Source organism: Orbicella faveolata, unplaced genomic scaffold (genome assembly GCF_042242905.1).
Source record: "Orbicella faveolata isolate gen_17 unplaced genomic scaffold, um_ofav_v1 contig_47, whole genome shotgun sequence".
NCBI classification, from domain to species: Eukaryota; Metazoa; Cnidaria; class Anthozoa; order Scleractinia; family Merulinidae; genus Orbicella; species Orbicella faveolata.
In genome coordinates, this window is record NW_028301577.1 from 26,226,424 (window position 1) to 26,250,071 (window position 23,648).

Consider the following 23,648-nt stretch of genomic DNA (forward strand, 5'->3'; position numbering starts at 1 on the left):
TACTCAGACAGGTATTCCAGATCATCTGGGTTTTTATTCCTTAAGATCTGTGTTAGATTGATTAATCAAACGCTCCTTTACGCCCGGACAAGCATCTCGATGTAAGCTCTGAGTTTATTGTGATGGTTTTCATTGCGTAAACAAGACATTTACGTCTGCTCGCCGCGCTTAACATCCATTTGTAGGCACTTTGGTATCTTTAAGTTCAGTTGGTAGATCTGAACTTGGTTCAGGGAGAGAAGCAGAGAAAGGTTCATGTTATGTAATTCGTTCATTATTGGGGGATTACTGATTTATCGGCATTCCCCGGTTTTGTCCGCTCACGTGTTTTTTCTTGCCCAAGTCTTTCTTCACGCGTGTTTAGACGTGATCCGATATATAATGACCATGTTTTGTTCCAGATTATTGGCGTTGGTGGAGTCCGCCATCATTTGAAAGCATCGGGAATGACTCGAACGCACTATTTACTTTTAAAGCACTATTAATATCGTGACTTCTTTTTAAAGCTTGTCTCATATTCCATCGGCCCTTTCTGGTTTATTTTTTATTTAATATCACTAATGTCACTGAAACAGATTATGACGCCTTCCCTGGCCGCAAGACGAAGAACGCTAGTGAGAGTATACTAGGAATGCTAGGAAAATTTCCTACCATTTCTCTGCGGAACTTACAGTACAAGCCCCGTGCGTCCCGTCATGATTAAAAGCTCTATTTCTCGTTCTTCACAAAAATTGATAGCAACAGTCAAGAAAAATACTGTAGCTTGGAACTTAGCTTTGAAGAGTAGCTCGCAAATATGGGCAAAATTTAAGGACACCCTTAAGTCTTGTGGAATGGATAATTTGACGTCTTGCCGAACGTTGTCAAGTGGCACGTTATGTGTTCAAACTTCAAAAAGTTGATAAACATTCAAGAATTTATTCCCATAAATTGAAGTTTTCTATTGAATCGTTGACTTTTTCGTGTTTGATATGTGGTCTAAACCTATATTTTGCTCAAAAGTTGCTCAGAAAGGCAAGACTTGCTCGAGGTCGGTAGAACCGCAAAAATTGCTCAAAAGTTGCCGAGCACAATCTGCACTTGTCCTCGGATTAAGTCAGTAAATTGCCTCAAAGGAGACTAGTGCACTTATATACATCATTCTTCCAATGCTAAACTAATGGGCTATTTTTGAGTTGACGTTTGCCTCTGTGTCAAAAGGAGTCTTCGTGCGAAACTATTCATATGGAGATGCGCGCCGCCTACATGTTCATTTTCGTTCAAATCAAACTCATTTTCATATGAAAGGTTCTGCTCGAAGACTCGTTTTGAAACAGAGGCACAAGTTAACTCGCAAATGGCCTATTCTTAATTTTAACTTATTTTGCCGATGATTTCTTCAGCAGGATAAGCTTGATACTAAAGACATTGGCCAAGTCAACGTCGCTTTCTCGAAAGCTGAGAGCTGCATTGACATAAGAATTAACAGCACTAAGTCCTTGAAGGATGAAAAACAAGATAAAGACGATTCTTTGACTTCCCAGGACATGATATACTTCGGCTGGCAAATAGCACAGGGAATGGTAAGGGACTGAAGTGATCGAGGTGATCAAAGTGATCTAGGTTTCTTGAAGGAGTTAACCCCCGGGGGGGGTACTCCGAGAACATTTGGGTGGGGGTGTGCAGCCCGCTTCCTAAAAACCCTTACCCTATCTTGAGACCAAAATCTGCAATTTTCCCCTACCCTATTTCTGACCTGACCAAAAATTCCATACCCCATTTAAGACCTGCGTTCCCTAGTTCAGACCCATGTTAAAGGCAATGATCATTTGCTTTTATTAGGCAGGATACAAAATTGTGATGAAAAAGTAGCTTCTAGAAAAACATACCCAAATAAAGAGTAGAGTGCAAAAGCTATACCCTATTTGAGACCAAAATGGCCCAAATTGTTACCCTATTTCTGACCAAAACGGTTGAAAACCATCCCTTTTAGGGCCGCACATACGTACATAGGTCATTAAAAGAAGTACCTCCCCCGGAGTTAAACTTCGCTTGCATTTACCTTTCTAATCAAAATGTTCGTCCACCTTGGAAAGTCTCTGTTTTTTTAGCCAGGGTCTCTTGTATTTATTTCTCAAACGTCTCCTAAGTTCAAAAGTGACAGAAAGGTGATCGTCTTTCCCGGTTAGAACGGAACACTGGAAATCTCCGTGCTATTTCCACTCTTTTCTTTCTCCCAGTCGTCTTTGAAGATAACTGCGCGGTCTCTGTTGGAAACATACAAGTCTTAATAGCCTTCTCTATCGGTTGGTTAATGATTTTGGAACCTTTGTATTATTCAGAGTATTAAGCAGCCATAGTTTCTTACCATGCCAAGAATTCTCAGTGATTAATTAATGATATTTCTTGTGTCTAGCAATACTTATCAGCAAAGGGCATTGTTCATCGAGATCTTGCCGCTCGCAATGTCGTAGTCTGTGACACCAACCTGGTCAAAGTCGCTGATTTTGGTTTGCGGCGAAACAGGGACACTCAAATTGCAGTGAAATGGATGTCACCTGAAGCCATGAATGATGGTGTTTTTACTGAAAAAAGCGATGTGTAAGTGAATTGAGTTTTCCATTTACCTTCTATGTGGCCAGTGTCACTCGGATAGTACTGAATCCTTCATTTCACCACCACAGTAAGCTAAGTTATGGGGTAAAGCAGTTTTTTCCAGGCGATGAAATTGTAAATCTACTAACAAAGAAGGGTTTACATGTACGTCGGCAAAGGGGAGGTGGATGAGATAACATTTTCGCTAAAAGTTTCCGCTAGACGTAGCCTGCGAACGCAGACAGCCGGAAATACGTCCGCTTTCACAAACCACTATGAAGTCACGATTAAAAAAATGAACACAAATAAAAGGAGGACAAAAAAAAGTTTTGATTTCCATATTGCCAAGGCGAATGTGAGGAAAGTTTGTAGAAGTACGGTGTCATTACAAACATTTTGTTCCTAGGTGGTCATATGGCGTCATTCTCTGGGAGATTGCAACTCTTGGTAAGATTTTTTAATTTTTATTTTTCTAGTACCCTTTGTTAACATATTCCTGACAGACCCGATAATTTCCAGTAGTTTGTTATCACAGATTTTTACGGTCGTCAAAATGTAAGCGTTAAACGAAGAGTATGTTTACTTATTGAAGTTTGATTGAGAAATAACGTTATTCTTCATTGTCTTGAAAATGATTCACCTGTGTAACGAGCAGTCTTAATCGACTTCTAGATAATTAAGACTCGCTTTTCAAAAAAAAATAGTAAGAAGATTTAGCTTGATGTTAGAAACGATTTGTTTTAGGTGGTTTTCCCTACCGCGGCATCAAAAACAGCGACCTTCTGACACTGCTAGAAAGAGGATACAGAATGGAAAAACCAGAGACGTGCTCAGAGGAGTTGTGAGTAGCATCAATATGGTGGGAGGGGTGGTTGAAAATTGGATTCATGATTATACTGGGTCCACAAAGAAATAGGCGAATGGCACATTTTACAGTTTTATACTTCGTGATCAGGTCTTTCAACAGAAGCGAAGCTCAAGATGATTTTGTTACGATACAAGCAATTCCACTTTTCAAATGGAAATTATATTCTGTTATCATGCTAACCAGTTCTGAACTCTTTCAATAAATTATAACCTCTTGGGCTAGTTCTGGGGAAAGCTGTCGTCCAATCTGTTAATAAATGTATTGCAGACTAAACAGAGTGTTTATAAGGAGCTATTTCACATTTGTTCATTAACATAGCTATCAATTGATGACGCGTTGCTGGGACCACAATCCTGATGCTCGGCCAACCTTTACCGAGCTGAGTCAAGATCTAGGGGACTGGATACAAGCAGACCCTTGTTGCGTGGACATAAGCCAGTTGAACGAAGATCAACCCTACTATAATGAATCTACAGTCTTAGTATCCAGTGGATCGTCCAATGAAGAGCATGCTTATGAGAGTCCTCCCTCATTCAAACATGGCACCCCAGATAATCTGACTCGCGATGATTTATTTCAAATTTAAAAATTAAAAAAAGGAAACATTTAGACCAAAAAACAATGCAATGATAACTCAGTGAACTCCTCACGAATAAAGCTCATGCCTTATATCTTGATACATCAGTTTAATTAATTAGATCATTATTAACCTCGTGACAAAGATAGAGTCGCTCTCTGCTATTGCCGGTTTACGCATTTTCGTGCTTAGCAACCTCCCACGTGCAGTAATAAGTCAACAGTGCAGCTGCACCATCTACCATTTGTTAAGCAACAATATCATCAGAACACTAGTAGAATCTACTAATTAAGCATATTGGTAGAGAAAAAATGATAAGTGATGAGTAAGAGGAAGAGAATAAGTCAAGAAACTGCTTATATCGTCTAGTTCAGCACGGGGCTTCATCACTGACAGCTCAGTATTGATCGGCGAATTTTTAGGAATAATTTACATTTATATTCCTGTTAGCTAATTCCTATTTATATTCATATTTTTTAGTTGTTTCGTATATTGATTATATGTGTGTAACTCCCACTACAACAGTTGAGCAAAATAAAACCGTTCTCTCATAAAAATGGTTCACTGGACCTCAATCGTACTATCTTACAAATTACAGGTAAACTTACAAATACTAAACCTCCTTTGAGTCAAGCGAGAGCTATTTTATTACAAAACCAGATCAAAGGCCCATTTCCTCTTCGAAACGCGCCTCCAGGGAATCATGGTGTTTAATTCGTCAAAATGAATATCAAGTCCACGGATAAATACAACTACCATGATTCCCTGCAGGCGCATCTCATAGAAGAAATTGGGAATTGAGCTTTTTAAACGTCATCTTTACTTGCCACGCACTTAAATTAGGCTATTTCACCCGTGTTTTCGTTAATGTGTTAGAACTACAGCTTTTTTAGGAAATCTGGAAAAAAGTTTGTCTTGATCCGTTTTGACACTGACTACTCGAATTAACATGATTATATTTATCTGTCGTTATATCAAGCGAGAGATTCAGAACACCCGTCTGGTATAAGAACCAGATTCCTTTTTTTGTTGTTGTTCCATAACTTGGCCGGTTGGTAGTTTAAGTCATTTAAGTCCGCCATCCTGGATTTCTCTATTTTAATCCGAGACGCCGGCAAAATACTATCACAAAAATAACAGAATAAGAGCTTCTGGAATTTGTACGAAGTATCTTTTAAGCTCACCTAAAGTTAACCGAAATTTCGGCCATTTTAGACCGCTTGAGAGGCCAAAATCTTGAAAAGGTGATATCTCGAAGGAAAACGAACGCCTACCACGGCAAATGTCATGGTTGTTAATCTTTTCGAATAGCTTTTAAACTGTGAAAAACGGCCGACCTCGTTCTTTTGGTCTTGCCCGATTTTCTCCGACAATGACACTTAAAATTACATCAAAAAGAACAATTCAAAATCATTCCTAAAAGCCTGTCACCAATTTTCATAAATCTGACAAGCACAAAGTTCCTTTTTGCTTTTCTCGATCACTGACCCCCCGTAAAAGAATATTGGCGTGAAACTTGCGTTGTTGCCTTGACATTTCGTCACATCAAATAAATAAGAAATCATTTCTGACTGTGACATCATGTAAATGAACCTGTCAAGTGACTCCCACAAATTTGTTTTATGTCAGCTCTAAAAATGACACTCGCTGCACTTACCTACTACTAAAATACTCAGTGACGCAGCTGAAAAAACGGTAACCAATCAGGATTCAGCAGGAGGCAGGAAAAACTTTCCTGTCCTGACATCAAATGTGAGTTAACATGAAAGGCATTGTAGTTATGCAACTTTTCTCACTGGAGACGGCATTAAATATTTACGAAAGGGAATTTATAAATCTAAGCAATCATGTGGGGTCGTAAAAAGTCAGTGGATCAAGAGATGGTTTGCACGATTTTTACCTGGCAGACTGTGTAATTTACAATATTTTCTCGTGGCAGGTTTGTGTGCTTACTTAAGCTTTTATACGTACCGTTATAAACCTATTTCTTGTGGCTTGTCTGTGACTTATTTTATCGAAATCACACTGAATACTGTCTAACGTGCAGGATAAGTCACAGAAAATTATATACTGGCCGATAAAAATGTTTCTTGTTCTAAACTTTAAACATCAGGAACTTGAAGACATGACGATCATCGTAGTTATATGCACAACTTAAACAGTTTTGACATTAAATCCTGAAAGACTATCTACGGCTATATTACGAACTCACAAAGTGACCAGCTCCCAGATGGCTTGATAGCTCAGTTGGTAGAGCACTGCACCGGTATCACAGAGGTCATGGATTCGAGTCCCGTTCAGGCCTGAATTTTTTTCAGGCTTTAATGTCACAACTGCCTAAGTTATGTGTATAACTGCGATGATCAGTCTTCATATCTTTCTCCGCAGTTCAGGCAAATATATGCTCTTTCATATATTCCTTTCTTTTGTTCGCCATCTACGGGTATATTACGAACTCACAACGTGACAAGCTCCCAACTGGCTTGATAGCTTAGTTGGTAGAACACTGCAGCGCTATCGCAGAGGTCATGGGTTCGAATCCCGTTAAAGCCTAAATTTTCTTTTCAGGCCTTAATTTCACAGCTGCTTAAGTTGTGTATATAACTGCGATAGTTCAAATATATTGTCTTTCATATATTCACTTCTACATCAGGAACGTGGTTGACTAACAGTTACTAAGCAAACGCAAGTTTAATTACTGATTTTATGACTGACGTTGCTTCTCGGGACCTACAATCTTCTCTACATTTTTTTTTCCTTTCATTCAAACGGGAAAAGTAGAACGACAACAGTTTCTGACGTCCCTGAACTCACTCGCACAGACTTTTTCTACCAAACCTGTAAATGAAATTTAAGAAACGCATAAAACTTTTTTATATAAACCTTCTTTAACTAAGAAAGAAAATTAATATTTGAACATAGAGCAAACTTAGCGTGGAACCGTCACAACATTCAAGTGTTTAACTTACTTGTCAAACAAAGAAAAAGATAGGTGTCTGTTTAAATTAAAGTGAACTGCACGGCAAAAATATATTCAACGGGAGTAGAAACCAGTTTCAAATGTACTTCTTTTATTTGGAAAAAGAAGAGGCAGTACAGTTTTGAGTAAGATGGCATTGAGCACCGAAAAGTACTCCGCAATGAACATTTAATATGATTCTTCAATCAGCTAGCACAGTTTCTCGACACGCAACGAGCCATTTAAGGGAAACCAAAATTCCATGTGTTTTTTCTGTTTATATTTTTGTTTTTTAAATGAGTACATTGAGGACACTTATCCGACAAGACAATTAAAAGTTTACCTGAAGTCATCCTCTCTGAATAAATCGAACCTCGCACACTCTTTCTCTGTAAAGAACAACGCACATTTTGTTTACTTTTGTCTTATTTTAATTTTTGCTTACCTAACTGTTAAGAAACCACAAAATAACCGCAACCTGGTTAGTTAGAAAGCACAAAAACTGAAGACTTTTGCAAGGGACAAAACCTCGAGAAAAACGGATTATATTTCACCTGCAGTTAGATAAAGTGCTGCTTAAAAGGTAAGTTAAAGTTTATGGCTTGAAAGGCCAACATCGTTAAAGGAACTTTACATTAAATTCGCGTGGGCAGGTCGGTGGAGCTGTTATCAAACAAACTGATATAGTTATCCTGGATGCAGCTGGTGGAAGTCCAAGATTATAGAAAGCATAAAATTCAAAAGCACATTTGTTACAGTAGTAGTGGTGTTGCAAGATAATCTCTTGATCTCTCCTTAATTATGATAATACGTTGGCAGAACCAATATCCCCGCACGCATATTTTGCCTTATTCATCAGTCGCAACAAGGAAAAACAAATAATTGATTCAGCAAAGTCATAACCTATGGCTAAAAAATCCGCCACATGACTCTGTAAAGGCAGTATAGTATTCTCACAGAGTTCAAAATTAAGTGTAAACTCGATAAATCAAATTACAAACGCATCTAACCAAAACCTGACCATGCGCATGCCCGAGCCAAAATGTCGTAAAACGATTATTCAACTTATAAACAAATTATTCAACTTATGAAACGTTACTGAGGACTTAACATCAACGTGTATCGAAAGAACCCCAGACTTAAGGGAAAAAAATCTCCTTTGTTCAAGTCGAGTCATTGTTACGCTACGTACGTACAGTAGAACACAATATTTTATAAAGATTAAGGTACTTACATGTTCCTTAAAAGAAAAAGCAAAAAATGGCGGAATAGTAGCAGGACTAAACTCGATTCCCATTCAAAGGCCTTTCATTAAAATTTAAAAATAAAACCGCAAGTGTCTATCATAAAGAAAAATGTGATTTGTTGAAACAAATTTTTCGTCGAGTGACCATGACGTGTGTGTGGGAAAGATTGAAGGACCAGAGCTGAGATATTCGCCTTACTGTTTAGGCTAATGGCACTCACACAGGAAGCCAAAAAGTGCATAGTCGTAATTAATATTCTTTCATTATCAAAAAGCGGAAAAAATTTCCGCGGGTAATAATTTTGAGATGGACAAAAACCTTTAGTTACCCTCATCACATGTTGTAAGAACGAAGGCATGAGTACAAAAGAACAAAGAAGCAAAACTTATCAGCTACAAACTTTCAAACTCAGATAAAAAATAAAATTAGTTATAACACTGTCAGTTTGGTTAAAGTTTACAACTTCTTGTTTTTGGTCGATAACAGATGGATAAAATTCTTTTTCAGACCTAATTCATAAAGCAATATGGCTTTACACGTTGTTAACTTGATATTTCTGCTATATCGTTATTTCTTTAGTTTTGAGGTATTTAATTTTTGAAATGTATGGTAATTGATATGTGAGTCGTAGGCAATTATGTTCAGTCTGCTTTATGTATCAATTTTTTTATGGTGTCACTCAAGTTGGCTTATTTCACCCTCCTATATATCAACCGAAGGGCAAATAATGCGTGATTTCTAGATCACAATCGCTTGTTGAAGAAATGATGAGAATTATTATGACTCTATTAAAAGAGGTTCAGAACACTAAGTTCGCGTGTTCAGAGGAGAAACCCACAAACAACGCCGCCAGCCATCACAGATGTTATAGAATTAATGAATTCCTTTGTTATTTGCATTAATATCTCAGTCATGAGGCGCACTAATTTATGTACTGATAAACAAAAATAACTTAACACAGTAAATGGTTTGAACGAACTAAAAATACGAACTAAAAATAACTTAATTATCAAGTGAATTTAACATCAATCTTGTTTCAGCCAATTTCAACGGCACTGCCCAGAAGAACAAAATGTTCCCAGTCATTCTCGGTATCTTGTGGCTGTGTACACGGATCTTTATGTCAAGCCAAGCGAATACCCAAGGTAAGTGAAATACATTTTATTTTTGCTTTCCTTATTTCGTAGAAAATATTTTCAAACATTTCCTCCATTATCTTTACAAGTGCGTTTAAGGTAACCGCGTTCCCCCAAATGATACGGTCGAGTTTTGAAAAACTATGGCCAAGAACTTGCTACAAATTGGCGGTGTTATCCTGCAATAGAAAGAAATATATGCCAAAAGTGGTAAATGCAAAGAAATATCAACTGAAAAGAAAAAGATTAATGACTGAAAAAGATAATGATAATGATTTCCAATTTGACCATAATCATAGCAACTTCTTGACATTGTCATAAAATGGAATTTTAGGAACTATAATCCACTTCCCAAAATTCGTTGAATGTTTCATTTTACGTAGTTTTTGACTCTTTTTTGTCCAATTTATTTGTACATTTAGTGAAATTTGGCAACATAATACCGACGGAAACTAGAACAGAGAGCTTTCTATTGACGGCATTCTGAGCAGTTACTTCCCAATTTAAAGGTTTCGAGTGATATTATAATTTTTCTTTTGTCCTTTTTCTTGTCTGCATGTTACAAATAACTGTTTTAGTTAACGTTCTTTATTGTTGTTATTGTTGTTGTTGTTGTTGTTGTTGTTGTTGTTTTTGGCTTTGTTGAGTAGAGTGAACCGCTGTGCTCGGGCGATTCAGTGTCCTGTACCGTTTGTATTCTTTAACTGCGCGAGTCAGATTTTAAAATGAGTTTTCCTTTTACAGTTTGTGGCAAAGTAGTTGACAACACACTAAAAAGCCCTGGATATCCAAACGACTATCCAAACAACACAGACTGTTTCTATGCGATTCCTATTCCACGTGATATGGACATGAACATTACATTTAAGGATTTTTACATAGAGGGTGGTCCGTCATGCAGGTAAATAACAGTCTTCAGATTTCCTACTCCACAAAGTAGGTTAAGTCTGTATACGAGCCAAATGGCCCATCAGGCCGGAGCTTAGATTAGCTCAGCTACCCGCGGGCATGTTATAATTGTACTTTTAATTTTAAAACACAATAAAATGTATGTATGTATGTATGTATGTATGTATGTATGTATGTTTGTTTGCTTATCGCGGTTTCTGTAGCATGAAGCGCTAGGAGTATTTCTACTCCCCTCTGGATGGGACGCTAGTCCATCACAGGGTTACCCCCAGGGTTACCCCGGTACCCATTTATACACCTCGGTGGAGAGAGGCACTGTGAGAGTAAAGTGCCTTGCCTAAGAACACAACACAATGCCCCCGGGTCGTGCTCGAACCCGGACCGCTCGATTCGGAGACGAGCCCTCCAGCCATCAGGCCGCCGCGCCTACCACACGCGGCCACAGCGTAGGAGCGCAAAAATTTGCATATCAACGCCCCAAAATATGGTAGGTAAAAGTAGGTAATGTGGTAGACATGCGTCTACCAAGACAACTATCACACTGACAAGATCCTCAGTTTACGAGATAGTGATACTCAAACGCTCAGATTCAGGAGCAATGGAAATCAACAAAAACCCTGAGATGCTGAAGGGCTTAAAAGACTTACCCACGGTTTGCGCATCTTGGAAAGTTTAGGCTAAATCCTTCTAGTTTGTTTGCAATCTGTGATAATCTTCTCCATCCTTAACCATCCTTGTTTCTGTACGGTTTAAATTATTATCGTTTTGGTGTTTTTCTATTTAGTAAACTACTATTTTCCCTCTAGTTTTCTTCAATTTAAATGTGATTTTGTACGTCGCCAAAACAGCTCAAAATACCGTGACCGAGATCTTTTTAGTTAATTGGTGCTCTACAACGAACATATATTCATTCCAAGGAGGATTAGTAAGACCCAAATTAAAAAAAAAACGAGGCTTCAAGAAATTTTCAGCTACTTAAAAAACATAACGTATGCCTTTATCTCTGCTTTCTAGGTTTGACCATTTGATGATCTCTAATGAACAAAGCTACAAGTATGGCGTATACTGTGGTCTAATGACTGGGCACACAGTTCTTGTCAATGGAAGTTATGTCGTGATAAGATTCCACTCAGACGAAAACTTTCAACTAAAAGGGTTTCTGCTAGTTTTCACCGCTGTTCAAATCGGTAAGTACGAAGCACGAACCTCCACAGCAGAGAACGAAAAAAGGTGATCAAGCACCATACTTCTGAATAGACTCTTTCTCGAGGAAAAGAGTTCCTTGGACTGGACTCCCAGTCTGACACATTTCAACTCAAAAACCTTTTCTAAAACCTTGTTGCTCTGATAAAAATATCGAAGAAGCATTCTTTATCGTGATAAGGCTGCTCATCTTTCGTTTCTTTACATCCGTTACCCACACTAGCATATCAAGCTACCATGATATTCAAGTAAATAATCATAACCATAGCATTTTTACCAAATAAAAACCGTCGGTCATTGCGGACCTATGTCTGGCATGAGCTGCAGCGTGTTGTATTTTCCTGTTGTATTTTAATGTTGAATTCTAATGTCAGGCTGTTTTAAACTGAACAGGGAACAGAACGACTACTCAGCAACCAGAAAACGGTAAAATTTTATTTCATAATGCTTTCAAACTTTTTTCTTTAGATTCCATATGGACTTCTAGTCTTAAAATTGTTTCTTGTAAGTTCAACACCACTGGTTTTAACAGGGGCTGAGTGAATATGCGGGGGCAACAGTCACGGATGATGTATTTTAACCTGGTTTAACTCAAAGTTCTCAAGTTTTGTTGTTTAATTAATCACTACAATCCTTCTTCTTTTCACCTTTTCTAAAAAATATACTTTTGTTCTTTTTTTACCTTGGCAAACTTTTATTTTGCAGTTGTCCTCGATTTGGAGGTAACTTTACATATTACAAAAACTCATTCAATATATTTGTAATAAGTAAACACAATAATATGTGCTGCTAATAATAATGCGATTGTCGGTCGTTTGTTACTACATTCGAGATCCGGTTGCGACCACCTCTCTCAAGCGACCACCTCTCCTCAGTGACCAGTTTTCCAAAATACCAAAAGTTTCCCAGTCAAATCACAATATTTGGAACCTGTTGTAAGCAGCTACCTCGCATAAGCGACTGTCACCACTTTTAGTCCTAACAGTTTGAAATTGTCGTTGTTTTTAACTTCCCGTTATTGACCACTTGACAGGTAATAGAGCGTAAATTGGATAATAAGGTGTTGTAACATTATCGAAGAGACTTAAGAGACGGAATTGACTTTTCTCGTGAATAAAACATTTGAAACATGGCGCACGTTTCTACAGTTACCTATGCTAATGAGGCAAAATTTTGACCTAATATGGTCTAAGCTCTAGTGAGCGATTACCTCCCGTAAGCGACCACCTAGGCTTAAAATTTTGGGTGCTTGTTTGCGGGGGATTCGACTGTATTTCATATTTATGTTCATCATTAAAGAGAGGGGTTTAACCTAGGTTACGTTGTTTTATTAGCTTGTGGCCAAGTTGTAAACAACACTCTGAAAAGTCCTGGTTATCCAGACAACTATCAAAATGGCACGGACTGTTTCTATGTGATTCCTATTCTACAAGGCACAAGATTGAACATTATTTTTCAGGATTTTGACGTGGAACCTGAGACTAAGTGCAGGTAAGTCATGATGATACCAAGCTAGGAAAACACAAGGCGTTTGAATGCGCTGATCGCGGGAAATTTGATCGCCAGCGAAGATCGCATTTTATCCCTTCCTGTTGCGGGCGCCGCGGGGGTTGCAGTTCAAGCTTGCTCGGTCGAGATGGCTGATATTAGGTGGGTTCTCTTTTTGTGAAGTCCATAAACATGCAAAAAAATAACGAGGCCAATATCCACCCGAGCAAGCTCGTTCAATAAAGGATTTATTGTATGGAAAAAACGCTTTATCTTTAGGGTAATCCCGAACGGGCAAGATAGCGCTATCTTGCTCGCTCGAGTAGCCAATCACAGCGTAGGATTCGGTTCATCTTGCCCGCTCATGGAGCTAACCATGGTAATTTACCATGGAAGTCAATGTGCATAAACAATCACTCCAGGCATTGACAATTAAACATATTGGTTCACCAAGGCTCTTACACACGCAGTTAAAGTTGATACGCACCTTTGCAGATTTGACTATTTGATGATTACTTCGATTAATAACGAGAACAACCTCAACCTTGGTAAACACTGTGGAAAGAAAACCGGACAGACAGCTCTTGTTACTGGCGACTATGCTGTGCTGACATTTCACACAGATGAAGTTGAAGAAAGTAAAGGATTTCTTTTATTTTTCACTACTATTCCAGAAGGTAAGTTAAATCCGAAAACAGACCAATTCTTCAGGCGCAAAGAGCTACCAAGAAAAGAAAACCGTGGAGGGGGACCCCCATATAAAAAAAAACGGGTTGTTTGTCGTACCTTTTACGTGTTAAAAGAGCAGTTTTGGTACGACTTAGGGTGTTCGGCCGCAAAGGTCCCCAGCGGGAGCTTTTGCAGGACCTTTTAGAGTACTGAGCCAAAGCAAAGATGACAGGAGACAACGTGTTATTTTAGAATTGGTACTCTTAGGGGTGAAAAAAATTTCAATCCACGCCCACAAAACAGGATCTCGGTACCTCTTAGGGGTTCTTTTCAAAATTTCGACGGGCAACCCCGTCCCTTATAAATGGCAGTCCCCCCCCCCCCCCCCTCGGCTGGAAAACAACCTGAGAAAAACTCCATAAGAATAAGTGCCAATTCTTTCTAGCATCGCACGATCGCAAAAATATATTTTGTTTGTCGATGTCAGTTTAACACTTTGCTCCCACAACGTGAAAAATTCGCTTTTGGAAACTCTTAGACGAATACAAAGAGAGAGGTACTCTAAGACGAACCCCTAGTAGACCTACTGACCATAACTAATACAAGCTTTCTTACAACTCTAGAAAAGGTAATGATGAGAAAACAACCCAGTGACGAAATGAAACTTAAAGTAGAAGACAGGAGAAGTCACTAGCTTCGAGGCAGATGGCTTCTGATCTCTCATCATTTCTCAACTTACAATTAACTTGTAAGCCTGAATTCACCGTCGGTTTCAGCGTCCCTCACAGTCGCAGTTCCGTCCATTATAATTGTGTCCCCGAAACAATCTCATAAGCACTAACGCAAACATTCTCTGGTCAGGACTTTACTCTTTTTCGGTTCAAAATAAAACAGAGTTATGATAGTAGATCAAAGTTTCTAAATAAATAGATAAAGAACACTTTCCAAAGGTACCAAGAGATTATCAATTAAAGAAACTTCATTTCCTTTGCTTTAGAAAATTTCACACCAACAGTCGCTCCTTCTCAAGTATCGGGGGAAAGCAACATAACCAGATTTCAAAATGAGTCCATGTCTTCAATGGCGCCCAGTGCTACTCAACTTAAAAGCAAGGATGCAAAAAGCTTGTCTATGCTGGTCGTCGTCATTATATCTGTTAGTGCTGGCGTGACAGTTGGGTTCATTGGACTAGCTGTTCCTTGTTACATTTGGAAAAGACGGAGAAAGAGGTTTATATTTTTCTTTGTAAAATAACTTATTATGCGCGCTCTCATTGGTCAATAAGTGTGTTTAGATGAGAGCCGTAAACATGGTTGTCACGTTTTCGATTCATGCGTATTCTTGAGAAATATCTTTTTTAAAAGAAATAAAACATGTTTTTTTCGCGTTTACATAGCCTAACCTAAACACTTGGCAGGTTGGTCAAAATTCCATCTCGACTTAAGTCCAACCATTGAAACGCAAATTACCTTTCCGACCGATAATAAATCGTTCTGTCTTCTCCAAATATGACTGAAATATCGTACGGTGACCTTCTGAAATAAGACTCTCCCTGGGCTAATGTTAGGTATATTTAATAATATTTTGCACTTCGCCCCCTTCCTCTCAAGAAACAACTTTACCATCAATGCTTCTCATTTATCTCAATGCTCATACCACGTCCATGCAATCGCTTTTTCGCTCTAATTACAGTACATACATACATTACTATTCCGAGGCATTACATTATTTCCAGCACATGCTTTTCTTTGGGATTTTAGCTCTTCTCGGCGCGCCCGAGTAGTTTGGCCGCCGGACTTGAAATATCGCGTTCAAGTCCTGCTCTGACCACTTAGCTGGAGTTTTTTCTCGGTAAACCCAAGTTCAACCCCTCCGTCATCCTTGTAAATAGCCAACTGGTATGCCTTCCACCAGTTGGGATTTTTAAGCCTATTATGTTTAGTCGATGAATTTATTTCTTTCAGTTTAAGTGGCATGCCTTCGAGCTAGCTAGGTGTAGCTAACCCTATTGACCACGAGAAAAAACATTTGAACATTTTTTTGAACATTGAAAATTGATGTTGCAGTAAAAACAACAACAACAACGAATTACAAAAGCAAAAAGACCCGGATGATGCCTGGGAGGTAAAGAGCGATGACGTCACTATATCTGAAGAGCTTGGTCAGGGCGCCTTTGGAAAAGTGTACAAAGGAACCATGAAAATGCCTTCATCAAAGAAGAAAAGTTTAAAATCTACAACAGCTGTAGCGGTGAAGGTGCTGCAAGGTAAGTTACAAAGAGTTATGGAATGGATGTTGATTCAACCCGACTAGGAAAGAACTTTTCTTCCTTGCAAAAAACTTACCATGTCGGGGTCACCCTTAACCCTTTACCCCCTAAGGCGAACGGCAGTTTTTCCCAAATAGGCAAATAAAGGCACTCTGCCTGGGTACAATATGCCATTTGAAAGCCACTAATCAGCTCATTTAAGAAGGACACAGGTAGACATTTTGAGAGAAATTGCTTTAAAATGGGAAAATGAACGACTTCAAAAATGTATCAATCTTCTACTATATTAGGTATACCCCTAAACTATAGCTTATTTAGCAGCTCTTAGTGCAGAGCTTGATATGAAACAAGTCTTGCATTCCATTTGCTTCCCGAGAAAGGAACTAAAAACTTCTGGGGGTAATCAACCATGTCTTGGATGGGAGGGGGTCAAAATTTTATGACTTCAATGAGCAGATCTTCGCAAGACAATTTTCATGGTAAAAATTCATAGAAATCTATCAAATATTCACAAAGTTACGACCTTGTGTGCCAATTTGCACTCTTAGGGGGTAAAGGGTTAACCCTTAGCCACATACAAAATTAATTTTAAACTGGAGAAAACCTAAAAATAATGCTTTAGTAAGATAATGAAACGCCTAAGCGATAATATTAAACGATATGGGAACAAAGATGGTTAAGGATGGAGAAGGTTAACATGGATTACAAACGACGAATTTGAAAAATTTAGGCTAAGCTTTTCAAGATGCGCAAACCATGACGTAGCTCCTTTAATGCTTTCAATAAATAAGCTTCATAGAAATACTTGCGCGGCTTTTAACGCTTAATAACGCCTTGCATACCTGATGCTCGAAGACAGAAATAATGTAATAACTGATATAAATAGCAATATATAACTTTTAGTCTGGTGCGATGGGCCTGCAGCCCTGGCCAGGGTCATTATGTTGTGTTCTTGGGTAAGTCATTTAATTCTCGCAGCACTTCTTTCCATTAATGTCAGGGGGAGGCTGCCTGGCAGAACGCTGTTTGAGTAACTGCGATGACTACCATCTCATCCTTGGGGCAGGCAATATTCCTAGTCATTAAAATCATGGTAATGGAGAGAAGCTTAAGCCTGAGAACGTAGATGTATTTCCGGCTGTCGCTTGTCTCCGAAAGAACCGGATGCTTTTGCAGGCTAGATAAGCTTCGGCTGCTATGTCATTTTTAAGGTCTTATAATTACACTTAAACTTTTCAGACGATCCTAGTCCTGAGCAGAAAAGCGATTTCTTAGATGAGATTAAACTGATGAAAGCAGTTGGTTCACACAAGAACATCGTGAGTTTGATTGGCTGTTGTACCAAGTCCACGGCAAATTTCCTCATTGTGGAGTTTGCAGCAAAAGGAGACTTGCTTTCTTATCTGAGAGAACGAAGAACAAAGGTAAAAGTTGTAGCATACGTGTGTAGTGTAACATAGAAATAGTTTGATTTTAATTAACGCGATTTTTTGGCCTATTTTCAGGTTAAAGACTCTGAAGCTAGGGTCGAAACATACCTGCAGGTACGAGAGAACACGCCGTCAGTTCCGCTAACAAGATTACTGTGTCAGCTGGAAAATGGAGGCAGTGTAAGTAATGTTTCCTATGGTATTGCTCTCAAACAAGAGAGCATAAAGGGTAAATGAGTTAATCCCCCAAATAAGCCTTAATCTCGAGGTATCCCTCTGAAGTTATTTTTAGATTCCTTTTGGTTTGTGAAATCCCAGGAGAGTCTAGATACAGACAATGCTTTACGTCATGTGGACAGCCCAAACGACTAAGCACGCATTTTCATCCTTCACGAGATCATACAACGCATGTGGTTACATTATCCACAGAGGCACTAGGTACCATGTCTAAAAATAGCTTGAGAGGAATTCCCTTGGGGAAAATGGCCTATATGGGAGATTCACTCGCTCACCCTTCATTCTCTCTTGCCTTAAGATACAAACGAAATCTCAGCCATTAGTAATGACGGCAGTCACCTGTCTGACGAGTCAATACATTCTGAGCTCCATAGACAACGCATGACTTCTTCACTATTTCCTTTTCTCGATCTGCCGCTTGCACAAGTTCCTCTGATATCAGTGAGTTATCTTTAATATCCTAAACTCGTGCAGCAGAATGAGACTGGTGGAAATGACACTGGCCAACTTAACGTCGCTTTCTCGAGGACTGACAGCAACATTGGCATAAGAAATAACAGCGCTCAGTCTTTGATGGCCAACGAGGATCAAGAACAAAATGACGGTGAAGATGAACACGATTCTCTGACTTCTCAGGACATGTTGTCCTTCTCCTGGCAAATAGCACAGGGAATGGTGAGTAAAAATTGACAACTACAACTTGACCGACTTTTCTTAATGGTGTAAAACGCCAAGCGTCAAAACCCTGTGATTACCCGTACATTAACTCCCGAGGGAAGGGACTCCCATGCAAAATGGACAGGGATTCTCGTCGTACCATTTAGGGGTTAATAAAGCGGCTTTGGTAACTCTTAGAGTGTTAAAAGGTCCATACCGGAGGCTTTCGTGGTAACATTTAGGGTATTGAACTGAAAAAAGTATTTGACAATCAACTTTATAAGTAGAAGGTGTTCGAAGTAATCATCTTCATCTCTATTAAAAAGTATGAAAGTGTCAGTTAATGTGTTTTTTTTAGAACTGGTACCTCTCAGGGATAAAAAAAAATTCAAGCTACACCAACAAAACAGGATCTTGGTACCTCTTAACGGTTCTTTTCAAAATTTCCGAGAGCATCCCCGTCCTTTTGATTTTGTAAGTGCACGAGTCTCCCTACGGGGCCTTGCCCTAATCAACTTATCGCCATCACTCTCTAAAAGACTCGAATGTTTACCATGGGTAAATGCACAGTGGGTAAGCATCCACAGTGATAATCGATGTTTCTTGTCTTAGCGATACTTGTCAGGAAAGAATATTATTCATCGGGATCTGGCCGCTCGCAATGTCTTGGTCTGCGAAACGAAACTTGTCAAAGTGGCTGATTTTGGTTTGGCTCGAAGCACCATGAAAGAGAATGTGTATCGTGGAACGGGTCAACATAAGAGACTTCCAGTGCGGTGGATGTCACCTGAAGCTATCAGTGATGGTGTTTTCGCCGTGAAAAGTGACGTGTAAGTGAGTTGAATTTTACCTTTAAAGGAGCTCAGTTACGTTATTTTGAGTTATTTTGGCCACGTACAAAATCATCTTCAAATTGAAGGAAGCCTGAAAATAGTAGTTTACTAAGATAGAAAACACCAATGAGATAATAATAAACAAAAAAGGAACAAGGATGGTCAAGGATGGAGAGGATTGACACGGATTAGAAAAGACAAACGTGAAACATTTAGGCTAAACTTTTCAAGATGAGCAAACCGTGACGTCACTCCTTTAACTCACATGTAAAGGCTTGATTCAATGCTCCATTTTTTAATATTTTAGTGTGTTTCACATTTTTGTTTTTTTATATTATCGTTGCATGTATTTGAGAATCTTTCAGCCCGATTAAGCTAAACCAGAATAAGCGAGAATTTTGACTTGAGTTTTGTAACTTTGCGGTGAAGTTTTCTGTATATTGTTTGGCGTTCTATTTTGAGTTCGAATAATCTCACAACACACAAAAAAATCAGTGAAAAACATTTGCATACAAGAAAATTTATACTTCGGTTAACTTTTAATCGTGGGTTAGCGTTAACCGGCTTCCGAACAAGACGGCCCTGTTTACAACAAGTTAACCTGATATGATGCCGCGATCTAATCGAAAACCAGCACTTGGTCAGCGATCAACTTCAAACAACAACGTGACCTCGATGAGCTCTAAACTTGAGCCCGCGATATGGTCACGTGATACTGGTCAGCGAATGACTTGTTCTGACAGGTGTCAATTGACCATGACAGGGATGTCCAATATCAAAGAAGGACGCTATAAACCAAGGCTGCATGTCTCTGTCCACCTATTTGCTGGAGTACGGCCGCCATCTTGCGCGACTCCGCCGTCGTCGTGCGCACGCGCCCACGAACAATACCGTTAGCCCTGATAGACATGAAAAAATCAGTTCATGGTTTCCTTTTCTTTCCTATATGAGTATGGGGCTCCGCTTGATTGCACTTCTTCTCGCCCTTCACTTTGTGAGGATGCTCACTGCGCATCTTCAAACTGAAAAACTAATCTTTTCTGATTTAAATTTCTTAAAATGTAGTAGTTTAAATCGTGAACGAATTTAAGCTTAGATTGTTATTGCATACCTTTCTCTCTATTTTGGCCTCGAAAGTTTCAATCTCATATCATTTCTAAGTTACGTTCCTCAGAGAGAGGTAGTCGCACATCAACAAACCTGATGCTTACACAATCAAAATCAAATCCTATCTTGGTTTATTCTGCTCGGACCAAAAACTAAGACTTCTTTCAACTCATTGACACCGTACCTTGTATCTGGACACTCTAACCATTGAGCTACAGGAATAGCTTACAATTTACCATCTTTGAAATAGTTCGTAACAATTTTTTCCAACATTTTCTATTTAGGTGGTCATATGGAGTCTTACTCTGGGAAATTGCGACTCTGGGTATGTTTTCCTTTTAAATTGTTGTTGAGAAAAGTGCTCATTTCTTTAAACGTTTCACAAGTCAACGAAGCTGCCTAAAAATCTGTGAATCAGCTGCCTGTGGTCAGCTACTCAAGCTACTCTGCCTGCGTCAGAAGTTATTAAAATTGCGTTGTTTTGTACCAGAAGCAGCCCAGCAATAATTTACTTCTAGCTTAACGTGGCTCAACGAAATTAACTGCTCTATAATATTTTGGGCAAATTACCGCATCCAAATTCGGATAGTCACGGGTAGAGGCCATGTCTTCTGTCCTGGTGTTCTGCGATATCGTGTACCAGACCTAATATTTGGTCGAATTTGGACACGACTGAATACCTAATCGTACCCTGCTGGTCTAGCTCGCAGTTGTTTATCAGTTTTATCGCGACAACTTCTTTGTCAAAAAGCTTCAAAATATGAATCGTGGCTCAACCAAACTCGATTAAGTATTGATATTACTACAAAAGCCTTTTTCACGGATAACTTTTCTCATTTGCAATAAAATATAATCTAGCGTGTACGTAAAGAAATTTCGCACTATTTTGTAGTTTCAGCCCGAAATTGCCTCGCATGCACGTTGGATTACATTGCAAAAGAGAAAAACTAACCGTAAAAAGGGCTATTACCATTAGCAATAACTTGAAGGGAAAAAAGCTTTAGACAGATTCCCTCTGATTAAGATGTAGTCATTTTAGAATGACTAGAAACAGTCACACTTTGTTTAACTTCACAAAAGTCAATTTGTTATAAGCATTTTTTACTAAATAGTCAATTTTATTGTGTGGTCTGTCCAGTTCTCCAGTTTGACTGGAAATAAAGCAATATGAAACATACACTATAATTTCAGTTTTTCTCAGTCAAAGGTGAGCTTGTTTCATTTTTCAGGAGGGTTCCCTTACCCTGGAATCAGAAACAGAGAACTTATGAGACAACTAAAACGAGGATACAGGATGGAAAGACCAGATACATGCTCAGAGGAGTTGTGAGTCATTTTTGTTGTTGAAGTTGGAGAGAAGAGTAACTTATATAATTACCTGATGAGTTTTGAGTCATTATTTTGCAGAAAGAAAGTCGAAGTGTAAACTAAGTGTAATCTTTAATTTTAAACCGAAAAACAATATTTTGGACCGGGAAAAGAATAAAGCTTACGATTCGCATGGACTAAGCCAAGGGTAGTTTCTACCAGTCTAGTTGCGGGACCTAAGATATTAAGGGAAGTTCGTATCGGAGGGCGATTCCGAGACTTGAACAGAATGTTTCTAAAATGGTCTCTCTTATTTCTCTCTCAACACAGCTATTATTTGATAACACGTTGCTGGGCAGATAATCCGGACACGCGACCAACCTTTAACGAGCTGTGCCAAGATCTAGAGGACTGGATGCAAAGAGACACTCCTTATTTGGACATGGACCAGGTGGATGAAGATCAACCTTACTACGATGCGTCTGCAATGTCAGCGTCCAGCGGATCATCCTGCGAAGAATATGCACCAGAGCGTCCTGACTTAAACAACACCGCAGAAAATCTGTCTTGTGGTGTTCAGGACGTTTAACTCAAAATTACAAACTTTTAAACAAAATTCAAAGGCCAGATGAGTAGTAATATAGGCTCAAAGTCTGATACGATCCCAGGAATTCTCTTTAAGCCCGCTGGTTTATCAGTGCTGGCGCTTAGTTAAGCTGGCCGCGTCCTCCCGCCTGGGGCTACCAGAGTTATTGCTCTCAGCCCCGGGGCCCCAGTTTCTCCGATCGGCTGGTCGTTTCTGGTTCTCATTTCTAACTAAAACTAAGTCTGAAAGCTTCCAAGTTTGCCGGAGAAAAACATGTTTAATGGAGGCACATTTACCTACCTACCAAGAACTGGTGTGCAACTGAAGAACCAGTAAAACAGAATCAACAATGAATAATTACCGGCTTGTTAAGAATTTTAGTAAACTAACGAGTGACGGTATTGGTTATTGGACACGTGTTAGCCCCAAACATTGTCATATTTCAAAGAGAAGAAGTCTAATGACATTCTCTCAATTACCAGGCCACGAAACACAAGTTTCCGTTTACAGTGACGCTGCGCAAATATTTTTTCTGAAACCAAAACTGTTTAACACCCTGGCGCAGACAATCTGCAATCTGCTTCTTCGAATCACGGGCTAAAGATGATTAAAAGTTTGATTCTAATGGGATACGGGCATACTCTGTTTTATGTCATATCATCTATGTGAGGTGCTACGATGCGCCAGAACATTAAGTTAAATAGTAAAGTAAACAGAAACTCCGTTGTCGTAGCAGAAAGAGGATTAGTTCATTTTACTGAAAATGTCGCAAACAACAACAAAACGGAAGATAGAAAGGAAAGGACAAACGAACTATAAGTTACAAATACGCTTTCCACATTTAAATTAAAATTTGTTTCCTTTGTTTGCGTCGGTGCTGCAAGAACATTCCAGGTCTGGATCACTTTCATTTTCTATGTAGGAAAACTGAAAGATACGAACAGCGTACGTCACAATTTTCCTTAGCTTATTCATCTCACTGATTGTCGTCAAGTATTTACGAATTATCTGCACACTTATTGGCCTCATGTATATCTCCTCTTACCGGCTTACAGGCTTGGTAACTCGCCCTAAAACGATTCCATAAAACGTTATGGAAATAAGCAGCGAAACCAAGAGATATTCAATCTTTTTGGCACCGAGAAAATGGTTTAAAACTGATAGAATCAGTGTACAGATTTGAACGTTCGACCAGCTGAGTAGAAATAAAAACGAATACTACGGACTGTTGTTATTAACGTGTTAACAGTTAAAGTGACTGCCATGGGTCGATAAATCTCTTTGTAGTCATTTGCCCCTTGAGACCAGGGGCAATTTATAATAAAACTCAATTTTGATCTGTGCTTCAAGTTGGCCAGCATCAATTAATTTAAATCTACATGAGATTTCGGAGTCCTTTTGAACTGGTCAAGCAAAGTATATTGCCTATTTGTATATGTTAGCCAGTATCATTTTAATTTATGCGCCTACGGGGGACCTCTGGGTGCTATTTTAAAAAGCTTCTTACGTTGATTACACAAGGGGACGAAACAAAGAAAAGGAATCGCCCATTCCCAACGTTCGAGGCATTAAAGATTCGTTCCCATTTACT

The 23,648-nt window shown here is 39.0% G+C and overlaps 2 protein-coding genes across 2 annotated transcripts; both read left to right on the forward strand.

The window, feature by feature from the left end:
- The first annotated feature begins 1,131 nt into the window (after positions 1-1,131).
- On the forward strand, positions 1,132-4,576 carry LOC110068747 (tyrosine-protein kinase receptor Tie-1-like). Its single transcript, XM_089279907.1, has 5 exons — positions 1,132-1,562; positions 2,396-2,580; positions 2,981-3,021; positions 3,319-3,415; positions 3,761-4,576. The coding sequence occupies exons 1-5, from the start codon at positions 1,527-1,529 to the stop codon at positions 4,026-4,028; spliced, it is 627 nt and encodes a 208-aa protein (XP_089136033.1). The 5' UTR covers positions 1,132-1,526; the 3' UTR covers positions 4,029-4,576.
- A 1,164-nt stretch (positions 4,577-5,740) lies between these two features.
- Positions 5,741-23,399, forward strand: LOC110068702 (uncharacterized). Its single transcript, XM_089279905.1, has 16 exons — positions 5,741-5,958; positions 9,266-9,370; positions 10,106-10,262; positions 11,285-11,457; positions 11,867-11,899; positions 12,808-12,964; positions 13,457-13,638; positions 14,628-14,859; positions 15,697-15,896; positions 17,139-17,323; positions 17,405-17,509; positions 18,044-18,241; positions 18,836-19,053; positions 20,448-20,488; positions 21,393-21,489; positions 21,802-23,399. The coding sequence occupies exons 2-16, from the start codon at positions 9,298-9,300 to the stop codon at positions 22,058-22,060; spliced, it is 2,310 nt and encodes a 769-aa protein (XP_089136031.1). The 5' UTR covers positions 5,741-5,958; positions 9,266-9,297; the 3' UTR covers positions 22,061-23,399.
- Positions 23,400-23,648: the final 249 nt, after the last annotated feature.